Genomic DNA, 10,539 nt, shown 5'->3' on the forward strand with positions numbered 1-10,539 from the left:
GCCCAGGTCTGAAATCTAAATGTCAGATGTCTAAATGCACGCACAGAAAACCTGAAATATCAAACAATCCCAACTTAGCTTTACCTCCCCCTTTACCCTAGAAAATAGGACCTTGTAGCCAGCCAATCGTGCGTTTCCACACCTTGAAATACTCCATGAAACTCACTCATGCCCCAAACCCCACTGGGAGCAGTGCCTGTTTGAGGTACTACACTCCAAACCATGGTGGCCTTCCTTTTAATAAAGGACACAGGTAAACAGTGCAGGAGTCAGAAATACACAGAACAGTAGACAATAACAGAGAAAGTGCTCAATACAGAAGCACGTTAATCAAATGGCACTGTGTTTAAGAACATCGCTGAAGGTCCCCATTGGGATTCGCTACCAAACTGAGCCAATGGACCTGTGCCTCCCCCCAAGAGTTAAGCAGTAAAAACCAGAGTATACCTTCTAGTCTTTTAGCTTCTAGTTCTTTGGTGTCACTGCCTATGTAGGGGTAGAGATTAAATGGGCTCACCTCATTTACCTTGATACCTACACCTGAAGCTCACTCCCCTAATAAAAGCAGCCTAGTCACAGAAGAGGCCACCTTGGGGACTATGTTCCAAGGCAACCGCTCAAGATGGACACAAGGTCATATGGAAAAGCCTAAATTCCTTATTACAAAAGAATAAAGAACCCAGGGGCCACAACATATGCATGTTAAGTTTTATTAAGTTTCAAATACAAAACATTCCAAAAAGAGAAAAGTGATCTAGGATATCTAAGTTCTGTATTCAACTACCAGTTCAACAAAACATTATATCATTCTTTTACAACCAGTATAAAGCCAGAAGACTCAAGACGGATTCTTTTCCCAACGGGAGAATTAAGTCTGCTGGGTCAGTAAACTATTTGCCAACAGCTGAATGGTCATTTGGGTATGCTTAATTTCGACTTCATATTAATGATCACTATGTTTAATTTCTATGTTCTACACTATTTTCCAGATACCTAAATAAAATCTCCAGAGCCCAAGTCATCAGAAGCATAATCCCACGTACTTTACATCATAGGATTGAGGAAGACAGCTATGTGTCAACAGCTATTTAAATTTGGTCAATACCCTCATGGCCTGGGATTAGAAAAGCCTGTCCGAAGAGGGTTAGAATTTTGGGGTTATTTCCCACAATGACAAAGATCAAAGATGATAGCACTGATTTTACGATGAAGAAAAAAAGTCTTAGGAGTTGAGTTGGTTTTTCTAACCCAACTACTCAAATCTGTTTCCTTTGGAAACATTAGCTTTTTTATACTACCAGCTCTGGTCTCCAACACAATTGGTTTGTTTCCAAGACAGGTGGTGGGGGTAAAAGCAGGCTTACCAAACAATACAGTTAAAAAAAAAAAAAAAAAAAAAAAAAAAAAAAAGCCAAGTGGCCCAATTTTGTTTCCAGTTTTTAAAGTGTGCTTTCAATCATTTTGTCTATGTTTCCAGTTACTCTAAGTTTCCAGACACTACTCCCTTGGTTTTCTGACTAAACCCCACTTCGGGATAAACTGCACCAAAATGTTCCACTTGCTGAAAAAAATCAAACAGTTTACTGGATAAAGAGTTACCACTTACGCCTTTCATTTTTCTACTTCAACTTTCTGACAGTAGTCATCAGCCAGTTCTAAACTGCAGAGTCATCCCCCAGGACTTTAACAGAATGAAAGCCAAACTTGTCAAATCCACGTGAAGAACCACAAGAACTTCCTACCTCCACTTACCAATTTCCTTAAATGCTCCCCTTTATCTGGTCAATTACTTTTTTGAAGTAACTACCACTCCCTAGTTAAGAGTGCTAATCAACACTGGTGCCTTCCTTCCTCAGATCCACAGGAACCCTCGAAGGCAAAAACTCTATTGCCTGCACCAAACCAATTCTGAGGAGTACTGCTTATGCAACTGTTGTGCCTTATCGACAATCAGCATTCTTCTGCTTCAACAACTCTGTAAAATGAAAAGCATGTGATCAGGTCACAAGATATTGTTTTATACTGGAAATTACTCCCCTCTTACCCATTCTCTAAACACATACTTTGTAACTGGCAACATTTCCTTTAAGCTGCAAGCTCCAAGATGCAACCGTAAATACTAATTCCTTTATCACTTTGGGAATATTAAAACCGTGTCACCATTATGCCGGTAACATTACTCGTAAGTGGAACTTAGAAGCAGCTGCATCTGTTCTCCCTTTAGTCCATTTGTACTGTGGCTGGGGCGGCACGAACAGGGCGTCCTCTTACAAAATTCACGGGACCAAGTTTGAACCTCATGGAAGTGAAGTCTGCGCACCTACCAAAACACTAACTGGACAGCTCCAGTCAACAACTGCTTAAGGAGACTAGATCAGCAAGCTTTGTAATACACTCAGAAGTAACTAACACAGGGCATGAAGAGGTACCAACTTCCAGTCGTAAATAACATGAAAAGTACAGCACAACATGGGGGGGGAGGGGAGCTAAGGGGCACCTGATTGGCTCATTTAAGCATCTGGACTTTGGCTCAGGTCATGAGCTCATGGTTTGAGATCGAGCCCCCAGGTCTGGCTCTGCGCTGAGAGCGCGGAGGCTGCTTGGGATTCTCCCTCCCTCGTTTGCACACACGCTTGCTTGCAAGCTTAAAAAAAAAAAAAAAAAAAGCTAAGATCACTTGACTGAGCCACCAACGGCAACCTACCTGTTTAACCTCACCCTCCATTCTAATGGGTAACTTAACGCGCCAGGTGTAAAATACATTACAGCACTTAACTTTATCCTCCTCACCCACGTTAGGTTATCCTACCCCATGGAGAACTTACAAATATCACAGCTATGCAAACAGGCAAAGCTACATAATTTGTACCTATAAAGGCCATGGCTTCTGAAACTTACCTTAGCATTTGATTTCTCTTGCTGTGAGGTTTATGTAGTGTGAATAAATCAGCACTCCAACCATAAGGACCAAAATCCTCAACCTGTAAAAATTAAATAGGTAAACTAGTTATCTCTCTTAAAGGAAATTCTTCAAAACTTGCCTACAACTGCTCTTTTCCAGAAAGAAAAGGCAAGTTCAGACTTGCAGCTTAACGTATTTCATGTTCTACTAATTCTCTTAAGTGGTGGAAGATTCACTGGCTTGGGATGGACTGGAATGGCTTAAAATGGTTAAGTCGCATGGCTTATGGATTCTCATTCTGTTCCAATGGTGCACTGCCATGTTAAATCCATAAGTTGAACGGACAAAACTTATTTGAAGGAATAAGTGCATTGTAAGGATTTTTAGTTGGAGGTCTTCAAGTTTACTATATTCAAGAGCATCTTTTTCAACTTCATGGCTGGACCTGGGTCATGCTGCCTCAGGTTTTGCTTTTTAAAGACCACTTTGCAATAGATTTTCTCCATACAGTGTAGTTCCATAGAACTAAAAACAAGTCAGGCATCCAACTAAATGTCAAGTTTGCAATGGCTTACAGGGGCAAGAGTGGGACCCCAAACTTAAGCCATTTCCTATATTGACTAAAAGGCTATTTTGAAAAATGTTAAAACATACGAAGCATGTTTAAAGGTCTTCATCAAAAATACTTTAAAAAAAAAAAAAAGGCACCCCCTCCCAAGCCCCAGATCGCTATTGGTAAACAACAGCTGTATTAAGGCCTTTAAGTGTCACACATGCTTTAAAAAAAAAAAAAAATCCATGTGTTGAATTTGGAGAACTTCTAATATGCTATCGAACACTTTGCTTTTCCAAAAGTTTTTTTTTAATCTAGAAAGCATTTCCATTGCCATGAGGTACAGTATGTCTCACTGTACTAGGAGGAAGGTAAGTGTTCAATCTCGACTTAGACGGAAAAACTAGTTTGCTTTGCTTACCATCTTTGCTGTTTCACAGGCATTTGATGCTTTAAATCTGATGTGGAATGCTGATAGATTCACTTTTTAGAAGTCATAAGCCTTTGAGAAGTTGGAGATAACTTCATTGCTTATCTATTTTCTCCTTTGCAATCAAGCTGTTCCTTAAAAGTGAGACACTACAGAGTTGCAAAAATTTGAAACAGTAAGAGCAAGCACCGTTTGCAGCTTCATGGTTGGTTTTGGCCAAACTTTTTATTTAGTATTCTGTAGTTGCTTAACACACACTTAAATGGTCTTATTGGGGAGGGGAAAGGGGAGGTTCTTGTAGATTCCCAAGGAAATGTCAGAAAGGCAAAATATGGCCAGCATTATCCATTTGCTTTTTTGGATTTACTGGGTGAATAGCACTTTCCTTACATAAAAGCATCTGATCTCAGGTTTTTCATACTGAGAACATGGAGATTTCAGTTTGAAGACACTCTGAAATCCTAAGAGTAGCATATCCCGACCACCCTCTAATAGCTAGCTTGTTTGTATAGGCAGAAGAATTCCACCTCTCCATTTTAGATGGCTAGATGTTTGTGGAAGGTCCTAGAATTGCTTGCCTCATTTACTGGGAAAAATCAAGATATAGGAAGTGACCTTTAGGGACACTTTTACTTGGAAAATTACAACACTAGTACACAAGTCAAGTCTTAAACACATTTAACATTTGCTTACTGAAAGCAATGTCATAAAGTCAAATAAGATTAACAGATTTTACTTTTTTCCCTCACAAGAACATAAAAATTATGGAAGGGGAACTTAACAGGAAATTTAAAAAAGGTAACACAATTTTTCCTTTTAGTAGTCCTTGGGTAGTTATGACAGAAAAGGTTCCACTGTTTTGTTTGTTTCTTTGAACGGGGATTTTGGTCCAAAGTTTTGTTTGCTTTTAATATCTGCTTCTGCCTCCCCCTCTATCAGATCGGCTTCCTCCACGGCCACCACCTCTTGGTGCTCCGCGGCTTGAACTGCTGTAGGAATCACGTGGAGGAGGGTACCCCCTTTCCATAGAAGGGGGAAGCCCTCTTTCTTGTCTGCCAACCCGATCACGACCACTTGAGTAGAGATCACTTCGGCTGCTTGAGTAACTGTCTCGACTTCCACCATATCCGTCACGTGAGCTGCTGTAATCATCATAGCGACTGCTTCCACCATAAGATGGCGGGGGCCCTCGTGTAGGTGGAGCACTACGTGAGTTACCTGCAGGGTCAATGGTCAGGTAATATGGCAACACTATAAATTGTATATATACAACATTTAAATCTGAATTTACAGAATTCTTGTATTAAACGTTTACTTTCTTAACTGGAAGGTTTTAAACTCTGCCATTGCTGGCCATTAACAGGGATTTGCTCATCTGCTGAGATACGGAAATGGATGGGTTTTAATGTTTGTTTGCAAAGACTGAAGACGGTGTGTATTTCAAGAGGATATTCCAGACAGCTTGTTATTTTAGAGAAGACACTCAGACACTTTCCAGTGATAAGTTGCAATTTTGAACTGTAGACTTTCCTTCACATTGCAATGGTAAACATTTGATCTTGTTAATAAAATTTTTAAATTGTATTTTCACTGTTGGGGGAAAACACATAAGGCTGCCAATTTAAGCAAGCAAAATCCCCTCCAAAGCAAGCAAACAGCCTCAAAAAAAAAAAAAAAAAAACTTAGAAAAAAACAAAAGCCCCTCACAAAACTAGGAAAAGCCCAGCTGATAAAGTTACCCCTTAAAAGCAAGCAAATATCCCTTAAAAAGCAAGCACCACACAGCCTAATAAAGTGGCTCATGAACCTAAAAACTCAAGCTGGTGATACTCGAAGACCCTCAACCAGTATCTTACCATAACTCTCATATGAATCTCTGTAGGAGCCTCCACTCGGATGATCTGAATAGTCACGATCACGACCATAGCCATCTCTATCACTAAAGAGAAAAACTCATAAGCCACAGGGTAGCAATATTCAGAGCAAATCTACAAGCTGTCACAGGCTGCAGTATCACTTTACCTATAGCCTCTTGATGGGTAGTCATCACGTGAACTGGAATGACCATAGTCACGGTAAGTATAATCTCTCGGGGGTGGTGCGTAATCTCTTGTATCACGAGAACTTGGGTAATCTCTGCTTGAATAGCTACAAAAACAAAAATGAACTCGGTTCACACTTCTGGCAAGTTCTCCCTTCAACTGAAATTATGGAGACAAACTACTACACTTGTCTGTTACCTGTCTTTAGTAGAATATCCGTCATCTCTTGGGGACAAATAAACATCTCTACGAGAGGGCAGGGGTTCCCTTCGAGGTGGGCCTCCATAACTGTCTCTTCCACGTGACACAGGAGCTTAAGACAAAATAACCATTTTTAGAAATACATCCAAAGTGGGAAGCTTCGGTGAATGTGAATTTCCATCCAGATAATGAAAGCAGGGCAGTTCACTCAGATAGGACAGATGGTATGGAACTCAAAGAGTTTCTTCCCTAAAACCCCCTTGTTCACAACTCAAGTCTTTTCAGTGCATATTAACTTCATGTACCTACATCACCCCTAGTCCACAAGTCACTTTCATAAGCATCTTTTATATTGAAGATTTTTATTTTAAACCATCATTTTTTAAATCCCTTGTCAACCACGTGCAGGTCATGGTGGCAGGATGGATCGTTCTAGAAATCCAGCATTTACCTCTTCCTCCCATTCCACTGCTGCTGCGAACTGGTCCTGAAGGGGCTGATCTTTTAGGAGGAGGGCCGCCACTTCTTGGTGGAGGTCCTCTTTTTACTGGAAGTGGTCCCCTGGAAGAACTCATGTTAAAATTCATGGAATAACCACCATCATCTACATTAAAATAAAAAAGAAAAACCTGTTAATCGTCGTAATAATCAGTAGGAAGCTGTACAAGTTCTTTTTTGCTCTATCAAGAATGACCATTTTCTGTTCAGTTGGGCAATCTTGTTTTCGTTTTCACTTCTACAAGACTACTAAGCAGAAGGGAGTCTATCTAGACTAATCAAAAACCGGTAGTCTTTAAATTGCTTCGAAGAAAAAACCCGAATGGTTTCATTTTTATATACTTAAAATGAAGGCCTAGATCCAAATTTTTCTGTGAAGTCTTCTGCAATTTTTCCCCCCACAAACTACCTAGTTCTGGTGCCCAAACTCACAACCCCAGAGATCTGGGGCTTTGAGCCAGCTAGTTACCCCATCCGCTGTTGTTTTAAACACAAACTTATGACTTCTAGGTCTCTTAAGTCTCATGGACTTCAATATATGCATCAAGTGTTCGCAGTATCAGGTGGAGTCTTTACACAAGGACTTAACCAACGCACACTGGCGTGAGGTCTGCAGTTCCCAAATTCCACACCAAGCCTGAGGCAGACCCAAGTCATTACCCATGTGCCCTCCACGTGAGGGAGGTCCCCTGGTTCCTCCACTTCCTCCTCTTCCGCCCCTAAGACCTCTTGGGGGGCCTCTGCTTCTTGGGGGTGGAGGTGGTCCACGTCTGCCACTTTCAAATGACGGTTTAGTGGCTTGTTCTACCTTGATGGCTTTTCCATCTAAGGACTAAATAACATCAAAATGTAATTCCATCAACATTTAAAGAAAACCTGCAGATCCCTTCACTATGCAACGTGACGCCAACGCACCCTTCAAAATAAAGTTTGTAGGTAAATCTTGCTCAATAAAAATACGGGGTCGTTTTTTCCGTTGGAACTTTTTGAGAATGCTACGGAGGAGGAGTTGAACCCAAACGTAAGGTCCGTTGCACTACTGGTCAACAAAACATAAAAGGCCAGTCAAGTTGTTAACAAACTGATAACCGAAAAGCCAAGTTTTCAAGTAGAGAACAGAGTCATGCAACATTCTGAACTGAGACACTTTCGGAGCATAATCCCTAACTTTGCAAATTGTGAATTCACAAATGGCTAAGATCGGATGCCTCTAGAAAGGTATACACTCAAACACAACTCAAGAGCTACCCTCGACCAGATTTCAAGAACACTGTGCCAGTTTATGCACTAGAAACGGGATCACTGTGCAATCTCACCTTTCCGTTCATGTCTCTGGCTGCATCCTTAGCATCTGCTGGGCTTTCAAAGGTGACAAAAGCAAATCCTCTCGATTTGTTGGTTTCACGATCTTTCATCAACAGAACTAAAACACAGTTTTGGGGGGGGGGGGAAGCGTTACTCTAGTTCAAATGAAATAACCAAAGCTAGTCTATAAAATGCAAGCTCAGAACTTCTTAGAGGACAAAATGTATCATGTCAGACGATCAACGTAATCAAATTCATCACAGCTTACATTTTTAATTATTCACAGCTCCGCGTATGCCTTCAGAGAACTCACCTTCCACTATTCGTCCATATTTGCCAAATACGGCTTCAAGGGCTTTTTCATTTGTTTCTGTATTGAGGCCACCAATGAAAAGCTTTCCTGGGCGATCTGCTTCAACCATTTTTTCCCCCTGGTGAGAGTCTGTTGAAAAAGAACAGTATTACCTCCCTAGAAAAAGTTCAAGCTTATGGGACACATGTATTTATTGGCACATCTTTCTTGTTATACTATAAAATCATCATTCCTTAAAAACTGAAGGCACCAAAAGCATTCTCTTCTTCCAAGCGTCAGCAGGAAACCAATTTAAGTAGTTTAGTGATAGCGCAGTTTGCATTAGACCAGTTAAAAGGCCCAAGTTAACTTATGCCTCCATCCTTAAACCACCTTGGCAATTTTAATCACTACTCAACGTTTGAAAAAGCAGTTCTAGTTTTAATCCTACATGTGTTGCCTTTTAAGGATTCAACGGTCACATCCAAATTACCCTGATGGTTTTTTTTTAAGCGTGTAGCCTCATTCAAGGTCACAGGCCAGTCGGAGGACCTCTTCCAAGAACTTTGTCTTTCCTCGTTAGGATTCCCCAGTAAACCTAAGCAGAAATCTCAAGTTTGAGCCAAGTTATACCTCCCCTTCTCCACCAGCCCCTGCCCCGCCGAAAAGGTTTAAAAATAAAAAAGGTTTCGGCATCGTTTCATAATAACGGAAGGTGGAAGCGCGCATCGTATCACTCAGCACTCCATGACTGCAGCAGAATCCAATTAAACCCCGTCATTAAAAAGCGCGTGGAAAACACAAAATGGCGACACTTGGATTCAACCCAGAAAAGCCTACACCGGCCAGGGGAGTAACTTTCGCTATCGGCAGTGGCTGGGAAAACCCGTAGGGCTTCCTCTCCAAGGCCGCCAATGAACAAGGACCCGCGTAAAAGTGCACGTGCCCGTCCGTGGCGCCAGCGCCATCCCAATGCAGGTACCGCGGTGGCGCGGTCGGCCCTCGTCCCGTTCCCACCCCGGCCTCCGCCGCCACCCCCGCGGGCGACAGCCAAACTTTCTCGAGAGGCACCCGGCCGAACGGAGCCCCCACGTCCGTTTTCCCCGGACACGCTCAGCCTTATCGAAATAGGTCGGCACCTCTCGGTTCTTAAAATGGCGCCCGCCACCCCCATCTGCGGGGAGATAATCCCAAGTTCTAACGTGGCAGGAACGTAGGCGCAACGGGCGAAGGGCAGGGGAACACGTACCGGAGGGGTGACGACGGTTCCAAGCTCCTACGAGCTCGCCGGCAGGGGCTTCGTAGCAGCCCAGCACGAGGGAGGGCCGCTGGCTCCGAGAACGGAAGAGGGAAGCCGCTAGCACTACTGCGCAACGAGGGCGAACAAAGGAGACAGCAAACTTTATACTGCCCGGGAACGAGGCTGAAGGACCCGGATGGAAACCGAGCTTAGAATTTGAAACGCTAAGGGAGGGGGAGCGGTTCCCAGCCTCTCCATTGGCTGTCTTCTCTGTCATTCGCTCTTCGCTCCTCCCCTTTCCCTGGGCCCCTCCGCGTTTGGGCCGGCGCCCGTTTCTAACCGTTTCCCCAGCCCCCACCCGTGCTCCACGAACCCGCGTTTTTGCTTTCCGCTAAAATGGTTCACGGGCTGCCTTTGATACCGAGCTGAAATTTATTGCGTGTTCTAGGGGGCCGGGCACGGGGCTGAACTTTACAACCATTAACTCGTTTAATTCTCAGAACAACGTGATGAAGGTAGATACTCCTAACTATGCTGATTTTACATAAATGGGAAACAAAGAAGTTTAGATAATAAAATAGATCCTCCCCAAATATCTGCAACAAGAATTGCCGGTGAATGGGGACAATTCTGAGAAATAAATGTCACTTGGGGAAAAAGAAGTACAAAACGGCAGACTGATAGTTCCTTCATGTAGAACAATTACTGAACACCTACTAATAAATGGCAGGCTCTGGGCTTGGCTGTTAGCATACAACCCAGAACAAGCGAGACAAGGGCAAGGCACTTACCTCAAAGGTGAAGCTCCCAAATTTGGCAGATAAAAATACAGGATGCCCAGTTAAGTTTGAATTTCAGAGAATTTTTTTCAGTATGCGTATATCCCAAAATCATATACCAAAAACTTCTTCGAGGTGTATCTTTAATTCAAGTTTAACCGGGCATTGTGTATTTTAACTGCGGTAGTCTCGTGGTGGGGGATTACAGAAATTAAAATTGTTCTAATTTATTTGAAAACGAAAAAAATCTGAATACAATTAACAAAACAGTTACCTATTGTGGTTGGGGCCAAGGAG

The 10,539-nt window shown here is 42.5% G+C and overlaps 1 protein-coding gene and 1 non-coding gene across 4 annotated transcripts; both read right to left on the reverse strand.

The window, feature by feature from the left end:
- Positions 1 to 696: 696 nt before the first annotated feature.
- Positions 697 to 9,643, reverse strand: RBMX (RNA binding motif protein X-linked). Of its 3 annotated transcripts, XM_042974420.1 has the most exons (10): positions 9,473 to 9,643; positions 8,245 to 8,373; positions 7,943 to 8,049; positions 7,287 to 7,458; positions 6,580 to 6,732; positions 6,126 to 6,240; positions 5,908 to 6,033; positions 5,742 to 5,824; positions 2,899 to 2,981; positions 697 to 1,975 (listed from the first exon to the last, which is right to left on the reverse strand). In XM_042974420.1, the coding sequence occupies exons 2-9, from the start codon at positions 8,351 to 8,353 to the stop codon at positions 2,977 to 2,979; spliced, it is 870 nt and encodes a 289-aa protein (XP_042830354.1). In that variant the 5' UTR covers positions 8,354 to 8,373; positions 9,473 to 9,643; the 3' UTR covers positions 697 to 1,975; positions 2,899 to 2,976. The 3 variants fall into 3 exon arrangements, with proteins under 3 accessions (XP_042830354.1, XP_042830355.1, XP_042830353.1); XM_042974421.1 differs by lacking the exons at positions 6,580 to 6,732; positions 7,287 to 7,458 and adding an exon at positions 3,877 to 5,103; XM_042974419.1 differs by lacking the exons at positions 697 to 1,975; positions 2,899 to 2,981 and adding an exon at positions 4,705 to 5,103 and having other exon boundaries at positions 9,473 to 9,642.
- LOC122235613 lies at positions 8,127 to 8,195 on the reverse strand. Its single transcript, XR_006213654.1, has one exon. It is a non-coding gene; the product is annotated as a small nucleolar RNA SNORD61 (small nucleolar RNA).
- Positions 9,644 to 10,539: the final 896 nt, after the last annotated feature.

The sequence above is a fragment of the Panthera tigris genome, chromosome X (genome assembly GCF_018350195.1).
Source record: "Panthera tigris isolate Pti1 chromosome X, P.tigris_Pti1_mat1.1, whole genome shotgun sequence".
Classification (NCBI taxonomy): Eukaryota; Metazoa; Chordata; class Mammalia; order Carnivora; family Felidae; genus Panthera; species Panthera tigris.

What these genes read in the sequence shown, in the direction of transcription:
- RBMX (XM_042974419.1), bottom strand. Translation starts at nt 8,353, where the DNA reads ATGGTTGAAGCAGATCGCCCAGGAAAGCTTTTCATTGGTGGCCTCAAT. An exon ending in GGATATTCTACTAAAGACAG is followed by an intron (nt 6,034 to 6,125) that starts GTAACAGACAAG and finishes TTGTTTTTGTAG; the next exon opens with CTATTCAAGCAGAGATTACC. An exon ending in AGATTCATATGAGAGTTATG is followed by an intron (nt 5,104 to 5,741) that starts GTAAGATACTGG and finishes TTGACCCTGCAG; the next exon opens with GTAACTCACGTAGTGCTCCA.